Below are 26597 nucleotides of genomic sequence, written 5' to 3'. Positions count from 1 at the left end.
TTTATCAGACCATATAGATTACAAGTTTTACTTGTATCATAAGGCTTCAGTAAAATTACCCCACAAAGCACACATAAGAAAATATGTGCAATGACAAAACAGAACACATGTTTATACAATACACATGTAGGCTTTTTTTTTTTTTTGGGGGGGGGGAGGGGATGCTGAATTGCAACTGCATACAGTTGCACAGATATATGCATGTACATTTATGGCAGCTCCCAAATTGATATACGTGTGCATCTTCAATCTAGCCACATAGTTAACCTAGGTGATCTTTGATAAATGTACTTTCTACAGGCTCATTGTCCAAGGGTTAGCTACCTTGAGAGAAGCATTCTTTCATTGTAAGCTTTTCTATTCTCCTTACATCTTTATTTTCTTCTTCTATGTAGACCAGGCATGTCCACCTTCAAACAGTGATCTACTTTATCCAGCCAAAAGTGCCAGTAATCTACCACCATGAAAATTAAGTTTCAAATTAAATTTTAACCAAATAAAGTTGGAGGATCCCCCCCATTTTTTAATGAACCTTCTGTCATTTACATGGATGTGATCAGCTGTTAAGTAAATTAAGCAAAAACAAAACAGAGAGATGAATATCCAGTAAGAACTGCGAGGGGAAATGGAAAGTACATTTTTTTTTCTTAAAAGTTTTATTGAGTAATAACATTTTTTAACTGTATTAATAACTTTCTTTTAACTTTTATTGAGTAATTTGTGTTAAATTTAGGTCGAGTATTGATTCAGGCTGGTCTTGCACAATCTTTAATATTTTGTTCTTGCTCATTAGTAAGACGTCTGAGCTTGCATTTCATCTACAAACTTTTTGAAGTTGGGTGAATATTGCATGAGGGCCAGTCTCAGAGAATCCTGGAGATGTTCATCTGTCATGTTGGAACGTTGTACACTCTTTGTCATTTTCAGATGGGAAAACATAGATTCACACAAATAAGTTGAACCGAAACAGGAGTGTACAGATTCACTGCATCTTCTCAAGTTAGGAAATTTATCTCTAGGCAGTAGCTTACAAAATGATTCTTGCTCAGCATGGGTCTTGAGAAAAATGTTATTTTTAAGGGTTAATATTTTGTTTTCAAGAGATGGCTTGTTCATGATAGCAGCTGCAGTTTCTTTAATGTCCACATCTACCTTTGAATGAGTATGACAAATACTCCACAACTATAATACACAACTGAAACAATTTTTTGGAAGACACGGAATCTATTTTCGAATTAAGAACATAAGTAGTGCCTCTGCTGGGTCAGACCACAGGTCCATCACGCCCAGCAGTCCGCTCCTGCGGCAGCCCAACAGGTCATGACCTGTCTGAATCACCCCTTGGTTTCTCATCGAAGTCCTATCTTCCCATCCAATTCTTGACCCTTTGTCCCTGCACCCCTTTCAGTACCCTACGATCCCTTTGTCCCTCAGGAATCCGTCCAATCCCTGTTTGAATCCCTGTACTGTATTCTGCCTGATCACTTCCTCCGGGAGCGCATTCCATGTGTCCACGACCCTTTGGGTGAAGAAAAACTTCCTTGCATTTGTCTTGAACCTATCCCCCTTCAGTTTCTCCGAGTGCCCCCTCGTACCCGTTGTCCCTCTCATTCTGAAGAACCTGTCCCTATCCACCCTCTCTATGCCTCTCAGGATTTTGAAGGTCTCTATCATATCACCCCTGAGCCTCCTCTTTTCCAGAGAGAAGAGACCCAGCTTATCCAGCCTCTCGGCGTATGGGCAGTTTTCCAGCCCTCTTACCAGCTTCGTTGCTCTCCTTTGGACTCTCTCAAGTACCTCCATGTCCTTCTTGAGGTGCGGCAACCAATACTGAACGCAGTATTCCAGATGCGGGCGCACCATCGCCCGATATAGTGGCATGATGACTTCCCGCGTCCTGGTTGTGATACCCTTCTTTATGATGCCCAGCATCCTGTAGGCTTTTTTCGCTGCTGCTGCACACTGTGCGGATGGCTTCATTGATGCATCCACTAGCACACCCAAGTCTCTCTCAAGTCCGCTGTCTCTCAGCAGTGCCCCCCCTTTTTGTAGTTGAACAAAGGGTTCTTATTTCCTATATGCATGACCTTGCATTTCTCAACGTTAAAGCGCATTTGCCATTTGTTTGCCTAGTCTTCCAGCTTGTACAGGTCCCTTTGCAGGTCCTCACACTCCTCCCTAGTCCTAACTCTGCCGCAGAGTTTGGTATCGTCCGCAAATTTTATAACCTCGCATTTTGCCTCCGTTTCCAGGTCATTGATAAATATGTTGAAGAGTAGCGGCCCCAGCACCGATCCCTGCGGCACACCGCTCGTGACTCCCCGCCAGTCAGAAAATTGGCCCTTCACTCCGACCCTCTGCAGTCTACCCGACAGCCAGTGCTTGATCCATCTGTGTACATCCCCGCCAACCCCGTGGTTCCACAGCTTCTTAAGCAGCCTTTCATGTGGCATCTTGTCAAAAGCCTTTTGAAAATTGAGGTAAATGATGTCCATGGGTTCCCCTTTGTCCACCTGACTGCTTATTCCCTCAAAGAAGTACAGTAGGTTCGTAAGGCATGACCTTCCCTTACAGAATCCTTGCTGGCTTGTTCGCAGTAAGTCATTTTTCTCGATGTGTTCGCAAATGTCCTTGATCATCGCTTCCACCATCTTCCCTATAACTGAAGTCAGGCTCACCGGCCTGTAGTTCCAGGGGTCACCCCTTGATCCCTTCTTAAAGATAGGTGTGACATTCGCCAGTTTCCAGTCCTCTGGCACCTCTCCTGTTCTCAGGGATAGGTTGCAAACATGCTGGATTGTGCCCGCTATTTCCTGTCTTAGTTCCTTTAGAACCCTTGGGTGGATCCCGTCCGGTCCCGGTGATTTGCCACTTTTTAGCCTGTCTATCTGTTTGAGGACATCCTCCTGACTTACCTCTATATGCTCCAATTTTTTGGCCTGTTCCCCCCTCATGAGCTCCTCTGAGTCCGGTATATTGGATGTGTCTTCGCACGTGAAGACTGACAAGAAGAACGTGTTCAACCTCTCAGCTACCTCTTTGTCCTCCTTAATCACTCCTTTCCTATCTCCATCATCCAACGGCCCCACCTCATCTCTCGCTGGTTGCTTCCCTTTTACGTAACTGAAGAATGCCTTGAAGTTTTTCGCCTCCCTGGCCAGCCCCTCCTCGTATTCCCTTTTTGCTTTTCTAACCTCTCGGTGACATTCCTTTTGGCAATTCCTGTGCTTCTGGTTATTTTCCTCCGTTGGGTCCTTTTTCCATCTCCGGAAGGACACTTTCTTGTCACTTATTGCCCTCTTTACTTCAGTTGTCATCCAAACCAGGCTTTTTGACCGCTTGTTCTTACAGCCTTTCCTGAAACTGGGGATGTACAGGTTTTGTGCTTCCTGCAGGGTGTCCCTGAATAGGGTCTAGGCACTTCCTACAGTCTCCATCCTAAAGCTGTTCTTGAGCTTCCTCCCCACCATTTCCCTCATGGCAACATAGTTCCCTTTCCTGAAGTTGAGCGCAGTCGATGCGGTCCTCCTCACTATGGGTGTCCCTCTTTCTAATGTGAATCTGATTGCGTTGTGATCACTGTTGCCTAGTGGTCCTCCCACTTCTACCCTTCTTGCAGGCCCCCTTAATCCGTTAAGGATGAGGTCAAGAGTAGTTCCCCCTCGCGTCGGTTCCTTGACTAGTTGTTCCATGAAGCAGTCCCTCACAGCTTCTACAAATTCCGTTTCCCTGGCGCAGTTGGAGTGACCCGTACTCCATTCTATCCCCGGGTAGTTGAAGTCCCCCATCACTGTTACATTTCCAGTACTGCATTCCTGCTTCAGTTCCGCTTCTAAGTCTTGTCCAACTGCATCCGGCGTACCAGGTGGACGATAATACAGCCCCAGTTTTATGTCTGCACCTTTGGTTCCCGGCAATTTGACCCATAGTGATTCCAGCCCCTCTGCCTTTGTCGCCGTATCCAACCTGACTGAGTAGATAGAGTCCTTTATGTATAGTGCTATGCCTCCCCCCTTCTTGTGGATCCTGTCCCTCCTGTAGAGCTTGTACCCTGGCAGCGCCACATCCCATTGATTGTCCTCTGTCCACCAAGTTTCCATAATTCCAATTACATCCAGGTCCTCCCCTTTGGCCATGACTTCCAGTTCACCCATCTTGGCCCTGAGACTTCTTGCATTCGTGTATAAGCACTGTAGGTCCCGGCGTTTGTCACTCACCTCTGCTTTTACCTGGACCTCCTTCCCTTGAGTTTCGGGCTGTTCACCCGTTAACTGTGCCTCTGCTTTACCCTCATCCTTTACCCTCGCAAGTTTCTGCCTCCTCGTGTCCCCTCCACCCCCCTTCCCCGCTTTTCCTCGGAAATTTCCTGCCCTGCCAGCCCCCTCCCATGCTATTGTCCCCTGGGCCTTGGTTTGATCCCTCTTGCCTTGTGGCTCCTCCTTATTGCCTTCTGCTTGCACTCTGGTTCCACCCCGCCCCCCTGAATCCCCTGAATCCTCCTGCCGCTTAAGTCCCTCACAGCAAGTTGCTGTTACCTGGTGCTTCCCTCGCTGTCTGATCTCGAGCTCCATCGGTTTCCCGTCCTCCTCCCTGTAGTAGTCATCCCGTTCAGCATCCTTTCTGGATACCGTTGTCCAAAGCGTCATCAGGTCTGCTGTCGGCTTTCCCCCTCTCCTTAGTTTAAAGCCCTCTCGATCTCCTTCTTCATGTTGGCTGCCAGTATTCTTGTTCCCGCCGTGCTCAGGTGCAGGCCGTCCCGCCTGTAGAGCTTGCTCTTTCCCCAGAAGGACGACCAGCTCCTCACAAAGTGGAAGCCCTCATCTTCGCACCATTTTCTCAGCCACGCATTCACATCCTGGAGCTCGGCCTGCCTCCTTGCATCTGCCCTCGGGACCGGCAGGATCTCCGAGAAGGCTATCCTCTGTGTCCTCCGTTTCAGCTTCCTTCCCAGGACCCTGAACTGGTCCGTTAGTGCAGGCATGCTGAAATTCCTCCGGCTAACATCATTTGTTCCGACGTGGATAATTACTGCTGTCTCCTCTGTTTCGGCTCCGTCCAGGATCCTCTCGATTCTGTCGGCGATGTCCTTTGTCTTAGCCCCTGGGAGACATGTCACTAGCCGGTCCTCTCTCCCTCCGGCCACATGACTATCCACCTCCCTCAGGATCGAGTCTCCTACAACAATTGCAGTCTTCCCCTTTCTCAGTAGCCTCCTCTGCCTCAGGTCCGTATCCTTGGTGTATCTTGGTGCTCCTCCCTCGGGGTCCTGGTTCGCCTCTGCCCCCTCTGTTTACCCGGCCTCTCCACTAGGTTCATCCACCGGTGGGCTGTGGCTCTCATCATCTAGGGACGCCTGTCCGTGATGCTGCTGGTCCTTCTCTTCCACCCTCCTGTAGGCTTCTTCGATGTATCTCTCAAGGTCCCTCACTTGATCCTCGATGGAGCTTGCTGTGTCTGGTTCCTCAGACGCCTGGCATGGCTCTTCTAGGGCGTACAGCCCTTCCAGCTCCTGGACCCTGGCCTGCAGTCTCCCGACCTCCTTTTTAAGGCTCTCCAGTTCCCGACACCGACTGCATATGTACTCCCGCCTTCCCGAGGGGAGGTAGTCGTACATATGGCAGTCCATGCAGTACACTGGAAAGCTCTGCTGTGATCTGGCTGCCTCCATTTCAGTCTATCTGCTCTGCTCTTTCTTAGCTCTCCTACTCTGGTCTCCGCTCCCTCCTGCTACTGGTGTCCTCTCTCTCTGCCTGCTGGTGTCTCCCGGATAACAGAACAGATTGCTTCCTGGAACAACTTGTCAAGGAAAATACTAGAGGAAATGCAATTCTGGTCTTAATTTTAAATGGCCTGCGAGGACCAGCACATGATGTAGAAGTAGAAGGGACGCTGGGAAGCAGCGATCACAATATGATTCGCTTTGATCTAGACACAGGAGAGAAACATTGGTCCAAAACAACAGCCACGGTACTGAACTTCTGAAAAGGGAATTACGAAGGGATGAGACTCATGGTAGGGAAGAAGATTAAGAAGAGGATAAGCACTGTAAAAACGCTAGAGCAAGCTTGGTCCCTTTTTAAGGACACAGTCACCGAGGCGCAAAATCTATATATACCGCGTATCAACAAGGGATCCAAGAGGAAAAAGAACAAAGAACCGGCATGGCTCACTGTAGAGGTGAAGGAAGCGATCAGAGACTTCATTTAAGGAATGGAAAAGGTAAAAAATGGATGAAAACTAGAACAAGCACAAACAACATCAACGCAGGTGCCATAAGGCGGTAAAAGGGGCCAAAAGAGACTACGAGGAAAAAATAGCCAAGGAGGCGAAGAACTTCAAGCCGTTCTTTCGATATATTAAGGGGAAACGACCCGCAAAGGAAGTGGTGGGACCATTGGATGACCATGGAATGAAGGGAGCACTAAAGGAGGACAAAGCAATCGCTGACAAACTGAACACATTTTTTGCATCTGTATTTACCGAAGAAGATGTACACAGCATACCAGAACCCATCAGGCTATATGCTGGAAACGAAGACGGGAAGCTGACAGGATTGACGGTCAGTTTAGAGGAGGTATGTAGGCAGATTGATAGGCTTAAGAGCGATAAATCCCAGGACCGGATGGCATCCATCCGAGAGTCATCAAGGAACTGAAAGGGACCATAGCTGAACTGCTTCAACTAATAGCCAATCTGTCGATCAAATCGGGAAAGATTTCGGAAGACTGGAAGGTGGCAAATGTTACACCGATCTTCAAGAAAGGTTCGAGGGGAGATCCGGGGTACTACAGACCAGTTAGTCTGACCTCAGTACCGGGAAAGATGATAGAGTCACTGATAAAGGACAGCATCATTGATCACCGTGACGGACACGAGCTGATGAGGACCAGTCAGCACAGTTTTAGCAAAGACAGATCGTGTTTGACGAACTTGTTGCACTTCTTTGAGGGAGTAAACAGACAGATAGACAAGGGCGATCCGGTCAACATTGTATATCTGGATTTTCAGAAGGCGTTCGACAAGGTTCCGCATGAATGACTACTTCGGAAAATCGCAAGCCAAGGAATTGAGGGTGAAATACTCACGTGGATTAAAAACTGGCTTTGGCATAGGAAACAGAGAATGGGGGTAAATGGACAATACTTGGACTGGAAGAGCGTCACCAGTGGGGTGCCACAGGGCTCTTTGCTTGGACCCGTGCTCTTTAACATCTTTATAAATGATCTGGACATAGGTACGACGAACGAGGTGATTAAATTTGCAGATGATACAAAGTTATTCAGAGTAGTAAAGATGCAGGGGGATTGCGAAGATCTGCAACATGACATAATCAAGCTCGAGGAATGGGCATTGACATGGCAGATGAGGTTCAACGTGGATAAGTGTAGAGTGATGCATGTCAGTAACAAAAATCTCATGCACGAATACAGGATGTCCAGGGCGGTACTTGGAGAGACCTCCCAAGAAAGGGACTTGGGAGTTCTGATCGACAAGTCGATGAAGCCATCCACACAATGTGCGTCGGCAGCAAAAAGGTCAAACAGAATGCTAGGAATGATAAAGAAGGGGATCACGAACAGATCAGAGAAGGTTATTATGCCGCTGTACCGGGCCATGGTATGCCCTCACCTGGAGTACTGCATCCAGCACTGGTCTCCGTACATAAAGAAGGACACGGTACTACTCGAAAGGGTCCAGAGAAGAGCGACTAAGATGGTTAAGGGGCTGGAGGAGCTGCCGTACAGCGAAAGATTAGAGAAACTTGGGCCTCTTCTCCCTCAAACAGAGGAGATTGAGAGGGGACATGATTGAAACATTCAAGGTACTGAAGGGGATAGACTTAGTAGATAAGGACAGGTTGTTCACCCTCTTCAAGGTAGGGAGAACAAGAGGGCACTCTCTAAAGTTGAAAGGGGATAGATTCCGTACAAACGTAAGGAAGTTCTTCTTCACCCAGAGAGTGGTAGAAAGCTGGAACGCTCTTCCAGAGGCTGTTTTAGGGGAAAACACCCTCCAAGGATTCAAGACAAAGTTAGATAAGTTTCTGCTGAACAGGAAAGTGTGCTGTTGGGGCTAGTCTCAGTTAGGGTGCTGGTCTTGGACAAGAGGGCCGCCGCGTGAGCGGGCTGCTGGGCATGATGGACCACTGGTCTGACTCAGCAGTGGCAATTCTTATGTTCTTATGTTCTGTCACATACTTCTCATTCTGAAAAAAAAAATTTGGATATTGTCCCAGATGGTCCTGTGTATTAGGAAAATGATCAAAAGTGTTGTTTGCAAGGTCAGTCATCATTAGCTCAAATTTGCTCTTGTAGGATGAAGCTGTACTCATCATCTCGCCAATGCATTTGTTTTTACCTTGTAGTTCAAGGTTCATATCACTTAGTTTGCCTGTAAAGTTAGCGAGAAATGCCAGATCGCTTAACCATTTCTCATCTTCCAACTCTGCTTGGTCATCTCCCCTCTCCTTCAAAAAACTTATTCATTCAGCAAATCATGAAATCTTTGCATAAATTTGTGCCTACTTAGCCACCTTACATCTGTGTGCAAAATGATTTCCACTGCCCCTTCATCAAGAGTAAGATTGAAAAGCCATCTTTGAAGTGATCTTCCACAAACTGAATTTACAGTTTTGAAATTGATGTCCATGACAGTCTTTGTATTGAGTCTCTTGCTTGCCAAAACTTGCTGGTGAATGATGCAGTGGTAAGACAGGAAATCTGGGAAGTTGTCATGTTGTCTACAGAGGGCTATGAAACCTTTAACCTCACCTGTCATTGCTCTTGTTCCATCAGTAGTGATGGAAATAAGTCTATGCAATGGAAGATTACACTTTGTCACAAAAGAATGGAAATAACTGAATATTTCCTGACCGGTAGTTCTCCCTTTTAAATAAATCATTCCAAGTAGTTCTTCTTTAACACTGAAGTCTTCAAAAATCATCCGGATAAAGACTAATAACTGGACTATGTCTCTTATGTCTGTAAATTCATCTAGTTGGGGTGAGAAAGGAATACAATTTGAAACATCCTCCAACAATTGTTCAGTTGTGTCTCCACACTTCTTTTCTATTCGCCGCACGATGGTGTTTCTTGACAATTGTTCATCTTGAAGAGCATCTAGCTATGATCTCCTTCTTCTTTTTAAATCATTCAAAAAGATTTTCAGCTGCTTCAAGAAAACAATCTTTTACAAATTCACCTTCAGTGAAAGGTTTGCATTTCTTTGCAATCAGGTTGCAGACTTTGAAGGATGCTATGGTTGCATTGACCGAATGTGACCTTGGCTTCGCCATCAGGTGTTGCTGAGTGGCCAATTTTGATTTAAGTTCTTTGAGCTTCAGTTTACGAATTGGGTGGCAGCTGTAAGTGGTCACACCTAGATGAACTAATCAATGCCCATAACATAACATACATTCTATAAGCTATGCACATTGATGGTTGATACACCCATGTTTAATGTTTTACCATGTTCTTCCTATATGTACAGCCCCTTCACAGTTGTTTAGTGTACCACTTACATGCAAACTTATAGAATAGCACTTTGGGCAGTGGCTTATGTAAGTGTCATCTGTTCTACAATTACACACATCAGATGCACTGTAGATGTACCTTGCAGAATATAACATTTTATCTTAAATAGAAAACAGTTATAACTAACTTTTTAATGCTAACGTTTATGAGGCAGTGGGGGGTAGGGAAGGCAGAGCTGCAGTGTCTTTATATAGTACACAATTAGGTTATAGGCTGTCTGCATATTCTATTACAAGTCAGTAAAGGGAGATGCAGGGGAAGCTGGGTTCACAAGAAGACAGTAATAGTAAAGCTTTACAGTTGAAAGGTTCTAAACCCAACGTACTTAATGAGTCCTTTTGTTTTTTTCAAAGCTTGATGATAATAATTTTAAAGGTTTTGCATTCTTCTCTACTCTGAAAGATCCATTTAAATACTTTGTGAGGTTTCCTGTGAGAAAATGTTCAATTACTGCACTGTCATTCTGCTTTTCTCTATGTTACTTGGTAAGCATTTACTCTTGTCCTAATTTTTGGCTTGGTTGATCAATGTATCATCTCCTTTCACCCTTATTTTTGCATTAGAATCATTCATATTGTATTCACAGAGAAGCATGGACATGAACTCTATTTAAATGTATTTCTTATTTAGGTAGTATAGAATTCTGTGATAAGTGCTGATAAAATTCACGTTTTTAAAATCTATCAGTTTTTTATAGAATCTATCAGTTTTGCTATAGAATGAATTACTAACCTGAAACTTCAAAGTCTGTTTGGGTTACAGTGTTTTGGCTAGATATTATAATAGGCTAAAATTATTACTACTTATGCCATTAAACACTGACAAGGCCAAGAAATGTCTCTCACTTATCACAGAATTACTAAAGTAGGAAATAATACACTTTCTTGCTGTTTCCTCATTGTAGACTTGCAGACTTTATTTTCACCCTACTTGTGGAAAATATCCTTCTATAATATCTGTATTCAGCCTCCTTTAGCCTTTTCCTGTCTCCCATAGTGTGTTCCCTAAGTCTGACCACCAGTGGAGGTTATCATGGTTACTCCTTCCTCCACTTAGGATCTGTGAATGCTGTTTCTACATCATAACCCCCCACCACCACCACCACCACCACCAGATTCTTTTGTAGGTTCTGATATCTTTCAAAAAGGATCAAAAAGAAAAATAATAGTGCATGAGCATTCAGGACTTCAGAGGCCTTTTATCACATTGGTATCCTATGCTTCTATATAAGACATGATGCCACTGTTTGGTGTGTGTATATATATACACCAGACAGTGGCATCATGTCTTATACAGAAGCATAGGATACCAATGTGATGAAGTACCTAGAACACTGAGCTTTGCTCAGGAAAATGGGCTATGTGATTATGATGGGGTTGTTTGGGTTATGAGACATCAACCTTTAGTCCTTATTGGCTGACTAAGCTTCCTTAGGAATGCCTGACCAATGGGCTGCAGGGGAGGCAAAGGCAGGAGCAGTAGCTACATAGACAATGCCTTAGCAACTTTGAGTCTGGTTTTTATCTGAATGATTTTTCACAAGGACTGGAATTATTTAGTAACTGTTGAATTAAAATTCTGGAAATGTGGGTATAGAAAACTGACTAATTGGATAAATGCTTTAGAAAGCTAGTGAATTGGGAGAGAGATAGAGAGCAAACAATTGAATAGATCTAATTATTTGAATTTTAATGGTATTGCTTAGTTTGATATGCATGATTTTCTGAAAGCAATTTTGCATTATGGGAAGATTAGGTATTTAATTTGATAATCTTTCTAGTAGAAAGGCATATGAGTCTTGACCAGTGGATTGAATATCTTTACTCGTGAGTGTAATGCAGTGGTTTGCTTACTTTGCATCTCATTATTATGTAATTGAGCAGAGGAGTAACCTAATAATTGGCGCATCAGGTTTGGGAATTGGAAGGTCTAGATTCAAATCCCAAGGCAGTTCCTTGTGACCTTGAGGAAGTTACGTATTCCTTTGTGTCTTAAGAGTAGGCAATGGCAAACCATTGCTAAGAAAACCACAAGGGGAGGGGGGTCCCTCATTGTGTGGTCATTAGATGTCCTTTCTGGCTCAAGGGCACATCTGAATCTAGATTATTATGAGGCATGCATTTTGGTAAACTAACATGTCAAAATAAAATAGTATACAATTTATTATTTAAAAATGCACCAAGTGATATGTTATTTTCTTAAGCATGTTTGCAACTACCAGAAGCATAGCCAGGTTTTGATGTCAGCGGCAGCAGAAATTTTATAAAATTGTCATCGAGATGCTGAAGGGCTGATCCACATACTGTAGGTACTATTTTATTCAAAATCCATTTGGGGGAGCAGCTGTTCCTCAAGCACTCCAACTAGCTACATATCTTGTAATTACCCTATAAAGCTGCACAGGTAGCAGGTTCTGGAGAAAGTCGCAGTCCTTAACATTAGTATTTGCATTCTGTTACCTGAATATACTCCTTTTGGTATTTTGTACCTGAATATATATAACATAATCAACAACAACCAATAAACACACTCACACTAATTTGTGGAACAACTATTTGGCCGCGGCTTTATTAACTATTCACATCATCTTAACTCACAATTCAATCCAAATAAAACATCAAACACCCCAAAGCGGTTTCACAATCCCAGAGAGCTCTTCGGTGACAAAACTAGCTCCCTTTAATTTTGTACTTTTAAAACATCATACAAGCAAGATCCACGGTAACATCAGGCCAGGCAACCCCTCATAGCGGTGTCGCTTATAAGTGCTACATTTTAATTATTTATGAACTTCTCATCTCCTAGTCGCATCTGAGACCAGTACCCCCATTTTCCACCCTCACTCCACAGCTGCGACCTCTCCACCCTACCCCAAATCCCTTCTAACCCTCTACCCCAAAGCGTAAGTGCCACCCTAAGAACCACCAAATCCACCATAACACAAAACAAAATACATAAGAGGGGGGGGGAGGGAAATTACAACAGGTGCCATCTAACCGTCTCCTTTCCTGTTCCTCATAGACTAAATCCCTCAAGCCCGCCAAAGGTTTCCATCAGTCCCACCATTTGTTTATTTAGCTCCTCCAATCCAGAATTCTTACATCTCTATTTCCATTCTTGCTTTATTTTCCATATGCACTGTCCTATATAGCCTTCACTGCCCACCTCACCTCCCTTTATCCCTCCCCATCCCCAACCCATTTACACAAATTTCACCTGCAGGTGCTCAGCTCAGCTAATGTTATTATCACACCAGATTAATCTGGTATGTCTTCTTGTTCAAGGCCTGTCACTGCAATTGTTGACCTAAATGGGTTAAAGAGAGAGGATTAAAAGGTTCATGATGCCATAAGCACAAGAGGGGCTGCTGAGCTAATAATCATCATCACAAATGTAATAGTGATAAATATTTCAGTCCAGATCAAAGGGGATATTGAACTTAAGTTTGATCCCGCCCCTCAAAATCAGGAAGTAACTTCACGGGGGGGGGGGGGGGGGGGGCCTAGGCTTGTAACAGTTAAATCTCCTCCAAATCCTTCCCTTATCTTGAAAAGGGCTGATCACTGCAGCAGGTTGAACTCTGATAGACAAACAGGGTTGGAGTTTCCTTGGAAACATCAGTCTACAGAATCCCAGGGAGTAGAAGAGGAGTGGGAGAATAGCCTGGTGCAGAGGGAGGGGACTTATCCAAAAGGACAGCCTAAGAATCAGTCTCAGAGAGCAACTAATGAGCCTCTGCTGGGGCCAATTAAGGCTAAACTGAGAGGCCAGCAGAAGCAGCAGGTTAGCCCTCCCCCTTTCAGGTCAGGGCATGGACAACTCAGAGCATTAGAGGCTATGCTTAGGAAGAACAAATCAGTCTTCCCTGGGTCAGCCCAGGATGCAGTCTCAAGGGACTGGGCTCCTGACTTTCCACTGAATAAGGATGTTGAAATGGCAGAGGTAACCACTGTCCCTGGGGTGAACCAGCCAGCTTGCCAGGAAGCCGTGGAACCTATGGATACTACACAAGAACCAGATGAAATACAGATGGACCAAAGCTAAGTTGAATTACCTTGATGATTGTTTGCTTTTGGAATCTTGTTTTCTCTGAGTTTGTTTGGAAGCACCAGTCAAGTGCTGACAGCATGAGCAGTGCTGAGCTAACTGCTGCAGCACAACCTTAAGCTGGTGACAGAGAGGAAAGTGTTGAATTTTTGTACATTTTCTCCTTTTGTTTTTTTTTTGCCTATTTTGGTGAATGAATGTATGGAAAAGGAAGTAGTGGGGAGAATCCACATAATATCCTCAGGGAGGGATTGTGGGGCCAATTTTGTTGGCAAGTTTTTTTGCTAAAGTGGATTCAACTACTCCTCTCCCCCACCAACTGTTTGTTAGGTTGGCTGGGGAAGGCCTGTTAAGCCAGGCCTAGGCAACACATTCATCAGAGTTTGAAAGACCTTGGGAATAACCAGCAGAAACCCTGGGTGTTCCGGTAGCCGTATTACTTTGTGCCCTTTTGGGACTGTGAGGGCAAGGCTACAATAGTATCATTCTAAACTTACCTGCCAGAAAGGTGTGTGGGCTATGTTTTGCAAGCCCAGATTTTCTTTGTATTTGTTTGAAATTTAAAGACTTAAAGTGTAGCAGTTGCTACTCTGGAAATAAAGTTGGACACAAGTTCAGTTAAATCTTTATTGTTCTTGACGTTTATCTTTTCTATTTTGATGAGAACCAGCAGGACCTTCAACATCTTTTGAAGGCACGACGAGTTCGGCGTTGGGTGAGCATTGGTCGGGGGCCTGGTTGCAAAACCCGGCACCGGCAAGCTCACAATACATACTTTTCAAATTCTACTGCAAACTATTCAAAACCCTAAATGGAGATGAACCAACCCAGCTGAACGATTGCCTAACAACACATTCAGACCTAGGAGAGCACAGGCACCATTACTTACCCCCCAATCAAAGGCATATAACGCAAGAAAATGTACAACGGCCTACTTGCCACTCAAGCAGCGAAACTAGACCACCACTTCATCAACCTGCTGATCACAACACCGACTACAAAACGTTCAGGAAAGAATTAAAAACCATGTTATTCAGGAAATTTGTTAAATCTAGCAAATGATCTAACTGATCTTTTCAATCTATCCCTGGATCCTAATGCATCATCTAATTATCTGTCTTTTAATTTTACTGCCTAGAACCCCAATTATTGACGGAATAAAAGACACTAATGTAATGTAATATATTCAGATTGCTCTGGCTGTACCATAGAAAGGCAATATATCAAATCAATGATCTTTCCATGTCATCTGCAAAGTTTTATAGCAAAACATCTCATGTTTGCCAGACTATAAATGCCAAATTAATAATAGGAAAAGGTACAAGAATATATTTTAGGGCTGTGTTTCAGTCTCAGACATGCTCTCCTTTAGTTCAGAGACATGTCAAACACTGAGCATTGGAATTGGACTGCGATGCTTTGATCATTTTGCGACCCTGTTTGAGTAGGCTTTTCAAGCTAAGCTGTGTAGCAGCAGGAAGTAGGCCGATCCCTGTAGCCTGTAATAAGGAAAGCGAGGGAAAACATTTTCTAGGCACCATTTAAGATCAATCAGTTTCTTCTGTCTTCAGGGTTTAAAAATACTCTGTGCTTAGATGAACATGGACACTGAACACAGTATTATAAAATCACACTGAGAGCAAATCATATTCTCCTGTATAAGACTTTAGCTTTTATTCATGAAAATACCTTTATATTGAACAATTCTTTTACGCATGGTACAAAACTCTGGAAATGCTTCACAAGGTAATTGTTAGGAAACTAAAGTATAATCTAAACCAGTCCTGCAAACGTTCTCAAGCGGCGACACACACAAGGTAGTGGCACCAGGAAGTGTACGGGCATCACTGTGATGACATCATGTGCATGGGTGATGTCATTATATCAATGTTCACGCATGCACGAAGGGGGGAGGGTGTGTGTGTCAGCAGGGAAGAGGGCTGGAGTGAAGGAGAGGTGCTATTGCCGGCTGATTGCCTACAGGACATGCATCTCACCACAAAGAAGGACATGGTACTACTCGAAAGGGTCCAGAGAAGAGCAATTAAAATGGTTAAGGGGCTGGAGGAGTTGCCATACAGTGAGAGATTGGAGAAACTGGGCCTCTTCTCCCTTGAAAAGAGGAGACTGAGAGGGGACATGATTGAAACATTCAAAATACTGTAGGGAGAACGAGAGGGCACTCTCTAAAGTTGAAAGGGGATAGATTCCGTACAAACGTAAGGAAGTTCTTCTTCACCCAGAGAGTGGTAGAAAACTGGAATGCTCTTCCGGAGTCTGTTATAGGGATTCAAGACAAAGTTGCACAAGTTCCTGCTAAACTGGAATGTACGCAGGTGAGGCTGGACTCATTTAGAGCACGGTGGTCTGCCGCGTGAGCGGACTGCTGGGCACGATGGACCACTGGTCTGACCTAGCAGCGGCAATTCTTAGGTTCTTATGTTCTTTCAGCATTCAGCTAGTGCCGGTTATTCTCCTCCTGCCCAGTGTGCCGTGACACACCTGAAATCTCAGGAGGAACACTAGTGTGCTGCGGCACACAGTTTGTGATACACTGGAATAAAAATGAGTGGGAATGCCCCCAAAAGATGATGCATAAAATTTGAAGCTACCATGCAGTAAAATCCCTCATTAAGTTGCAGCAGCTACAAATTTCAATGCATTTTAATAAGAGTCTTTTAATCATTTATGGGGAGATTCAACAAAAGGTGCTAATTGTGTTAGCACATGCTAACCGCTAAAGATGCTCATTATATTCAGATGGGCATCTTTAGTAGTTAGTGCATGCTAATGCGCTTAGTGTCCTTTGCTGAATCTCCCCTTAATGTATTTATAAGCAGGTTATTTTTTCTGAATAAACCAACTGAACCAAAGTAATATATTCTTATAATAATATAAAAATAACCTTACTGGGTCAGACCAATGATCCATCAAGCCGAGTAGCCCATGGAATAGAGCAGGGGTGTCCAATGTCGGTCCTCGAGGGCCGCAGTCCAGTCGGGTTTTCAGGATTTCCCCAATGAATATGCATTGAAAGCAGTGCATGCAAATAGATCTCATGCATATTCATTGGGGAAATCTTGAAAACCCGACTGGACTGCGGCCCTCGAGGACCGACATTGGACACCCCTGGAATAGAGGGATATATACTAAGATGGATAGGCAAATGGCTGGAGAACAGAAAGCAGAGAGTGGGCATAAATGGAAGGTTCTCCGACTGGGAGAAAGTGACTAGTGGTGTAACCCAGGGCTCGGTACTTGGGCCGATCCTATTTAATATTTATATCAATGACCTGGAAGAAGGAACATCCAGTGAGATCATCAAGTTTGCAGACGACACAAAGCTATGCCGGGCAATCAGATCGCAGGAGGATAGCGAGGAACTCCAGAGCGACTTGTGTCAATTAGAGAAATGGGCGGAGAAATGGCAGATCAATGTGGAGAAATGCAAAGTAATGCATTTGGCAGTAAGAATAAGGAACACGAGTATAGAATGTCAGGTGCAACTCTGGGTAAGAGCGAACAAGAAAATGACCTGGGTATACTGATAGATAGGATCCTGAAACCGTCAGCACAATGTGCAGCTGCGGTAAAGAAAGCAAATAGAATGTTGGGCATGATAAAGAAGGGAATCAGTAGATCGGAGAGGGTCATAATGCCGCTTTATAGAGCAATGGTCAGACCCCACTTGGAATACTGCGTCCAACATTGGTCTCCCAACCTAAAGAAGGATTTAAAATTGCTGGAGAGGGTGCAGAGACGAGCAACGAAGCTAGTAAGGGGTATGGAGAAACTGGAATACGAGGATCAACTCAAGAGACTGGGATTGTTTTCCCTTGAGAAAAGGAGACTACGAGGGGATAAGATCGAGACCTTCAAAATACTGAAAGGAATCGACAAAATAGAGCAGAAAAAATTATTTGACACGAACAAGAGGACATGGAATGAAGCTAAGGGGGGACAAGTTCAGGACAAATATCAGGAAATTCTGCTTCACGCAGAGAGTGGTTGACACCTGGAATGCTCTCCCAGAGGAGGTTATTGCGGAATCGACCGTCCTAGGATTCAAAAGCAAACTAGATGCACATCTCCTTACAAGAGGCATAGAGGGATTTGGGTGACTAAATTACTCCAGGCGTACACCTAGCAGGGCCTCCAATTGTGCGCATCACCGGACTTGATGGACTGAAGGTCTGATCCGGAGATGGTGCTTCTTATGTTCTTATGGTCAATCCAGGTCACTAGTACCTGGCAAAAACCCAAAGAGTAGCAACATTCCATGCTACCGATCCAGGTCAAGCAGTGGCTTCCCCCATGTCTTTCTCAATAACAGATTATGGACTTTTCCTCCAGAAAATTGTCCAAACCTTTCTTAATACCAGCTACGCTATCCGCTTTTACCACAACCTTTGACAATGCGTTCCTATTAGTTTTAAAAGTATTTCCCTGTAATTTCATCAAGTGTCCTCTGGTCTTTGTAATTTTTGATGGAGTGAAAAATCGATCCACTTGTACACATTCTACTCCACTCAGGATTTTGTCGACATCAATCCATATTTCCCTTCACCTGTCTCTTCCAAGCTGAAGAGCCTTAACCTTTTTAGTCTTTCCTCATACGAGAGGAGTACTCTCTTAATAATGCATTAATAAAACCAATTTTAAAAACATGTATAACAAAAATCAACTAATACATGTCACTAACAAAAATCAGTCAGCAAAAACATTGAATAAGTGATAAAACTGAAAATCAGCCACACATTTATACATCTTGGAGTAAATTATATTGTGTGCAATTTCCAGGACCACCCAGCATTTGCCTGTGTCCCTCTCATGGCCATGACCCCTTATAAAATATATTAACAGATCTTGGAGCCTAATGATGTGCGAGTAGATTTAAATTAATTCCAATTAGCACTGATAATTGATTATTAGTGCCCAATTAGCAATGCTAATCGGTTCATATGTCAATTAAATTGCACATGAAATTGAGTGCATGCCAAAATTTTCATGAACAATTTTGAACGTTTGTGTCTTAGTTACTGCCTAACATTGCAGGAATCAAAACAGATAAATAGCATATACAGAAAATAAATCTAGACACATGGGGTCGATATTCAGCAGACTGGTGACTACATAAATATATATGAATAAGTTATCCATACATCGCCATGTAGATTTTGATCCAAGATATCAATTTAAGTAAGATGGGGTTTTCTAACCTGTGAGTAGCAAATTGCAGTAATCTAAGTGTGAGATGATAAGAATGTGAGCACTGGTTTGATAATGTGTTCAGAAAGGATGGATCAGATTTTGGTGATTATAATTTCTTGCTCTATAATGACAGGCTTTAGTGCAGTGGTCTCAAACTTGCAGCCCGGGGGCTCATATGTGGCCCGCCAGATACTATTTTGAGGCCCTCGTTAAGTTTATCATTATCACAAAAGTAAAATAAAACAGTTTCTTGATCATATGTCTCTTTAGCTATAAATTACAATATTATTATTAAGACTTAGCCAAAAGGAAAGATTTATAAACTATAAAGAGTTTTATCTCATGCAAAATTGTCATTTCTTTAATGACATTAATTATTTTTTTCTGAGGCCCTCCAAGTACCTACAAATCCAAAATGTGGCCCTGCAAAGGGTTTGAGTTCAAGACCACTGCTTTAGTGATCTGTTGGATTTTAGCAGAAAATGAGGGAAGAGTCAAAGATGACCCCAGAGGTTCGAGATGATGAGATAGGGAGGAAGGGAGGATGAAAGTGTTATTCATAGAAATAGACAATTGGTGAAGAGGAGAGGTGGGTTTAGGAGGAAAGATAAGAAGCTTAGTTTTGGCCATGTTCTGTTTTGTTGATCAACTGCATTCTGATTGAAACACAAACTGTCTTGCTTGTCTGACATTTAATATGTAAGTAAACCTAAATGCTGGACACTAATCACAGTTTTATTTTCTGGAGCTGTGTAGATAAATCCAATTCAGATCCATGGTATGCATGGATGCTACTTTTTTTTTTGTTTGTTTGAGATACTGGTTTCTCTTTCTGATGTGTGACCCTTGGCTCCAATTCGTTTGCATGTGCTCTTTTTTAAAAGCTTTGTTGTTTTGTTCAAAAGGTCACCTGTGACTCCTGATGCAGGCTGTTATGCCGAAACATGACCTTTTTGTTTCTACTTTACATGTAAAGACTTTTCATAAACCAATGTTCTTTTCAACTGGAATTGAATGAGTCTAGCTAATACATAGGGCTCCTTTTACTAAGGTGTGCTAGCATTTTTAGCGCGTGCTAGCCCCAAGCTACACGGAAAATGCGCAAGCTCTATGGAGGCGTTAATGTGTAGTGCACGCTAAGCACATGCTAAAACCGCTAGCGCACCTTAGTAAAAGGAGCCCATAGAGACTGTTCATAACACAGTGCTTTTTTAATTATGAATTTGAATTAAATTTGTTATTGAATGGAGCCTTCCTGATGGAGCTTCACTTTTTCCTCCATTTTTTTGTAACCATATACTCACGAAGGCGGCATCTCCTTGTTTCCATTCATGGGCACACATTCATGCTGAACATTAAAAGAAATAATTTTCCTACTTATAATGAGGCAAAATGTTTTATCCCAATTTAAAAAGGGCTTAGTAAATGATGCCACTGTGCAAAACCAATTCCTAATGTTTGGGGCGGAGGGTGGGGTGCTAGCCAAACTGAGACCTTTTCGGCAGGAATTAAAACTGTACTCATGTAAAAATATGAAAAGTTTAAATCAGTTATTTTGATTGGTCAATTGTTTTCCCTCTGGCAGACAAAATCTGTCTTATGTCCCTGCCCCTCTCAATATTAAGGTGTTCCACATAAGGATATCCAAATGAAAAAACATGTCATATACTTTCTGGGAATTTGTCCCATTCACATCACATATTAGAAAAATCAATTTTCACTAGCTAAATATGGTGCTTACTGGCTCACTGACTCCTCTCTCCAAGATCCTCCTGCCTGGTTTGAAATGGAGTGCTTTTTATGCAAGCCTTTACACACCTCCTGCCTACTAACGGTGTCAATTCCCAGACACTTGAGAAGGTACTCTTTGCTGAGTTCAACGCAACATGCTCTTCATCTTTTAGATAAATTGGCTGAGATCTCAATTTATGATAGTCCACTCATGTCCCTTTGGAATAATTCTAAAATCCAAAACCATGGTAAATCCTTCTCATGGAAACGATGGCAGCGGGCGGGTCTATGGTTTGCCCATCAATTGTCTACTCCAACTGTGTCTGTTCCTTTTGATGCAATTTGCTCTACATACTCGCTACCTCCTTCTGTTTATTCACAATGGCTTTCACTCACTGAAGTACTGTCTTCTGTGCATATACGTTTTGACTTCATGACTTCCATCCATACTATTCGTCATTGGTCTGTACTGTCTCTACTAAAAGGCAAGGCAATATCTCTTTTTTATAGTATTTTAAGAGATCACTCCTTCACTTTTTCTCCCCACTCTATGAAACACTGGGAAACTATACTCACTACTCCGCTTTCTGACATTGATTGGGAACTTTTCTGGTCTTCAACAAATCGCCCACTTTTATCTTCTAGAGTCTCACAATCAATGTTCTTTATTATGTGGCATGCAGTATGGACTCCAATTCGCATGTGGAAAGCCAACTTAAAACAAGACTCTGTTTGCTGGAACTGTTTAAAAGATGTGGGAACGCTTGACCACATGCTTTTTCACTGTACGCTAGTCCGCTCCTTTTGGACTCGCATTTGGATCACCATACAATCTATTACTAACTGCTCGGAAGAGATCTCTATGGACATTGTAATCCTTCGCTCTCAACATCCCTGCTTTGCACAATCAAATTGTCCTCCTAAACTCATTGATACCATGTTTGTGACTGCTCTCATGCACATTCTGAAAAATTGGAAATCATCTTCATTATTAGACTATACTTTTTGGTGGAACTCTCTGTGTATGTATCATAGATTTGAATCCTATGCATATGAGAAAAAAAATGCATCCAGAACCCCCATGAACTTGAAGCTTAACAAATCACCTTGGTCATTCCTGGATACCTATGTACGTTCTGCTCCGTAGACACTCATGTCTTCCTTTTCTTTCCTTTTCCTTTCTACTTTTTCTTCCTATTCCCCTTTTTTTTTTTTTTTTGTTGCTCTCCCTCACTTTTTTCTTATATATTCTTCACATGCAGTTCTAATAGTAGGAACCTTTCTTACTGTTATGTTCCTCTATAGTTGAATATAGATTTGGAGGTTCTTTATACAGAAAGCTTTATTTTGATCTTATGTATTTGAACTGCTTCCTGTATTTTCTGAAAATACTCAATAAAAAATTATTGAACTAAAAAAAAAAAAGAAAAATCAATTTTAATGTGTTTTAACATGTACAAATTGTACATACATTAATGCATGGGTTAAATTGTGTTAAATTGATTTGAAACTTTAAACACTAAGAGGTCCTTTTACTAAGGGGGTGGGTCAGTAGAGTGGACAGACCTGATGGGCTATGGCCCTTATCTGCCGTCATTTTCTATGTTTCTATGCATGCTAAGGGCCTGATTCTATAAATGGCTCCTAACACATAGGTGTTGTTAAATATGGCTGTCGATCATCCACTAGACGCTAAACTTTCTTAGGCACCAGTAGGCATCTGCCTGTTAGGCCAGGTTTTTGTTGGCCTAAATGAGTGCGCCTAATGTAAGCACCTACCGGCACCTAAGTGAAACCATGCCCAAAATCTGCCCTGAATCCACCTTAACAATGCCTACTTGCTGGTAGATGCTTCGGTGTAGATGCCTACCTCAAAATGGTAGGCGCCTTCCGAGCTAAGCGCCTATTGGCTAATTAATTATTTTTTAATGATTTTAATTATTTTTTTAATGGCATTCAATTAATTATCAGTGCTGATTAAGTCACTTTAAAAAAATTAAGGGCTCCTTTTACTAAGATGCGCTAGCGTTTTTAGCGTAAGCAGGATTTTAGCACGTGCTAAACCCGTGCTACGCTTCTAGAACTAATGCCAGCTCAGTGCTGGCGTTAAGGTCTAGTGCGCATGGCAATTCAGCGTGCACTATTCCACGCATTAAAGCCCTAATACACCTTTGTAAAAGGAGCCCTAAGTTAGGTACCCAGATAGGCACACTGATCTAGACATCTAACTTTAGGCATCTTTTATAGAATTGGGGCCTAAATGCTAAGACACCCATTATATTCCTATGGGTAACGTAGACTTTAGTGTGTGCTAATTGTTAGTGTGTGTGAAACTGGTTAGCACACTTTAATAAACTGACCTCTAATTTAGATAAGGTGTGTTGGCAAACCAAATGAGTACTAAAAACACACACAGTCTGATCACATGTAATTTTTGGGTTAAGCTGAAAGGAGATCTGCTACTGTCTATATAACAATGTGGCAATTATATTATTGTTCTTTCTAATCAAGGATGTCATTTGGAGCTCATTCAGTTGAGCATAAATACATATGACAAGGTTTATATGCCTCTGACTTTCTGACTTGTAATAGCTCTAATTATACTCATTATAGTATCAGTCAAATATGGGTTTTGTGTTGTGAAGAAATAAATATGGGTCTTATAGCACTATACTTCTTGCTTGTAGTCTTGTCCTTATTTCTAAATTGCCTTGTCTATGTTTAATAAAAAAGTAATTTAATTCCATTCTCATGGTATGACAGTACAATTTGAGCACAATATCTGTAGGTCTTCCACCCTAAAATTGGATTGATTCTTATGTATAAGTTTTCAACCCGGGGCTATGGCAAGGGCTGTATAGGAAGTACGGTTGCACAGAGCATCAAGGAGATGTGGATGAAAAAAATCACTCCCTGTACATTGTCTCCCCTGCACTGGTGGCCATGGCACAGTAAGTGGGATAGGGTCACTAGGGAGGATGTTGTAAAGTGTGCAGTTCTAGCTTGGGATATTCCTTCTTTTACTAAAACGTGTTTCGAAATGGGTCTAGTGAGCAAGGAGTCAAGATGACGCTGGAGCAGGACGTGTTGTGAAAAGCACTCCAGAGGGTTTTCTCACCTGAAGGACTTTTATGGATTAATGCTTAAGGGTTGGGGCAAGACTAAGGGATCTCTTCCCCCAATCTTGCTGCCTTCTCCTTTGCACCAGGCTGTGATACAAAATCAAAATGCAGTTAATAAAAAATGCTGCAGCTTGAGTTTTGGTAGGAGGGAGTCAGTCAATGCATATAGCACCAGTTTTGAAACAATTTCATTGGTTGCCAGTAAAATGTTGAGTTGAGTACAAGGTTTTGATGTTAATTCATCAAACTCTTTATGGTCAAGCACATTCTGAGCTCCCTGGGGAGAACAGCATAGAAATTTGAATGAATGAATAAATAAATAAATAAATATTGGCATGGATTCTCTATAGGGTGTCGATATCGGCAGCCGCCAATCATGTGTCAATCACACGACGACACCCTATAGAGAATTGCGCCTCTGTGAGAGATAGGTGCCGGAAATGTAGGCCAGGGTTTTCCGACCCTAATTTCTAGTACCTATTTTTGTCTTGAATTGTGCCTGCATAGGTGCTGTAGGCCACCTAATACCACTTCCGGCATTAGCTGTGCCCATAGTGGTGTTTGGCATCCTAAAGTGCCTACATAGGTGCGATTATCATGCACATTATTTAGACATTGCAGGTGCTTTAACAGTGCCATTTTAAACTGTTTGTTAATTAACTTAGGTGCATTGTCTATATATATGCCTACCAAATAGTTGAGATCAGAAACAGTAATTAAATTGATGGTTGACTTCATACATTATATATCAACAAGCCAAGCTATTTTTTCACTTGGAGGCTCAAAATTATGGAATGCATTGCCAGGTAGCTTAAGATTATATAAAAATGCCATATTTTTTTAGGTGATTGCTAAAAACTTATCAGAATAATTGTAGTTAAATTATAAATCTTTGATATTGAGAAAGGGGATGATATATGATGGTATATGATGTATTTTTTGTCTTGTTTATATCGCTTGTTGATAAATTATGTTTGTATTATTGTAACACACTTAGGTGTTAAGCGGGAAAGAAATTTTAAAATCAATAAATAACTTATATAGCAATGTAAGAAGATCTCTGTCAATGAGACATTTTAACTCTAAACTCCTTCTGTAGCATTCTGTACATTGGTACTAAATAAATATTAAATACGAGTGTATTATGATGATATTTGTCATAGAAAACAATTTACTCATAGAAAACTTGTAGTCTAAATTTGTAGTTTTATTCTACTCAGGTTGATATCTGATAGTATGCTATAATTTGCTTTCCAAAGATTTTGAAATGCATTTGTCTTGAAGGCTTTAAAACATGAAGACCTCGTCTGATATGGCATTGTAGATATCATAGTGATCCTTCTGCATGCACACTGAAGTTTAACCCATATTGTCTATGTTGACCCTCTCTAATTTATGACTGCTGAAGTGAAGCAGCATTAGTACGGTATATATTTTATGACCAAGATAGATCAAAAAAAGATAGAGATGATGTTCTTGGACATAATTTCTAAATCAGGGTTTGTCTCCACTGCCACTGAATCATGGAAGCTACTGGTGCTTTTTCATTGCGTGAATATAAGTCTAAGACTGGGTTTCCAATTTATGATGATATAAGTATACGGGTTTATCTGGATAACTAATAAAATCATTAGAATCCTCCATTTATCTTGAGAAATCAATGATAAATGCTTTTCTACTAAGAATGCCAAGTTGTTTCAGTAGTAAGATGAGTCACATTTTGATTAAGAAGGAAATCAAAACATTCATAATTCAGTATTTCATTTAAATCCCTTTAAAACCCAGAATTAATCCAATACAAATATGTGTGAAAAAAGCTTAGCATATGATTTAGAATCTGCTTAGTGTCAAAGAGTTTTCAGCATATCTCAATGACTTCTTAATTCTTAAACAGATGGATTTCAAGCACATTTCATTCAAAATACAGAGGTATAAAATTAATTATATCAAATTGGCTAGCAAATCATACTGCATAAACCCAGGTATATATTTTGTTTTGCATTGGGCAAATTCATGGAAATGTGTGCATGTACAATATACATTAAATAGTGCATGCTGAGAATATCAGAGGATTGTTCAGAGTTAGTTTTACTGTAGTCTAATACCCCTATGAAGTATTTCTATAGCACTACCACTTACGCAGCACTGTACAGAGTCACAAAGAAGACAGTCCCTGCTCAAAAGAGCTTACAATCTAAACAGACGAGACAGACAGGATGTCATGGATACAGTTAAGAGGAGCGGTTAATCTGCTGGCTGGGTTGGTGGTTATGGGGAGTAGGATCATGGATTGAAGGCTATATCAAAGAGGTGGGTTTTCAGTCTGCTTCTAAACAAGGGAAGGGAAGGGGCTTGGTAGACAAACTCAGGTAATTTATTCCAGGCATGGTGTGTAAGGAATCCTGGCAATATGTTGGGGGAACGTTATCAGCATGTGGGCTACATTTAAGTTATTTTACTGTTAACTCAAGTTATTAATAACTAGGTTTCATTGCAAAAATAGAAACATGATGGCAGATAAAGGCCAAATGGCCCATTCAGTCTGCCCATCCGCAGTAATCATTATCTCTTCCTCTCTCTAAGAGATTCCACTTGCTAAAATAGCATGTTACTGGTAAAATAACATAGTTTAACAGTAGCTCAGATTGATATGATATCTTTCCCCCTTTGTGTCTATTATTCACGTATGTATCAGGAGAACCAAAACTGGAAGAGATGGTACTTGAGAGCATAGATGTCATCTTTCCTTATTTCATTATGAGATAATAGTTACGTAGGGGGCAATTTTACAGTGGGGTGCCTCCATGTAAGTACAATGGAAGCCTGTTATATAATGGCTTCTGGGTGCTCAGGTTGTGTTATAGAATAAACTTCCTCCTCCGTATTCGCAAATTCCATATCTAAGGATTTGCTTATTCGCAGTTTTAAAACAAAAAAAAAAAAAACATTTTCA

At 41.9% G+C, this 26597-nt stretch overlaps 1 protein-coding gene across 5 annotated transcripts in view; it reads left to right on the top strand.

Moving 5' to 3' along the window:
- CADM2 (cell adhesion molecule 2) overlaps window positions 1-26597 on the top strand; it is a 1574179-nt gene that overhangs the window by 971842 nt on the left and 575740 nt on the right. The window contains exon 1 of one of the 5 annotated variants that reach the window (XM_033943856.1): window positions 9791-10018. The exons of the other annotated variants lie outside the window; for them this stretch is intronic. Coding sequence (XP_033799747.1) covers window positions 9973-10018 — 46 coding nt within the window. The 5' untranslated portion in view covers window positions 9791-9972. Of the gene's footprint in view, window positions 1-9790; window positions 10019-26597 lie in introns of those variants that run through there. 5 annotated transcript variants of the gene reach the window in all.

The sequence above is a fragment of the Geotrypetes seraphini genome, chromosome 4, assembly GCF_902459505.1.
Source record: "Geotrypetes seraphini chromosome 4, aGeoSer1.1, whole genome shotgun sequence".
In the NCBI taxonomy this organism is placed as follows: Eukaryota; Metazoa; Chordata; class Amphibia; order Gymnophiona; family Dermophiidae; genus Geotrypetes; species Geotrypetes seraphini.
Note: the sequence above shows the minus strand (reverse complement) of the source record. Positions and strands in the feature narration are given on the sequence as shown.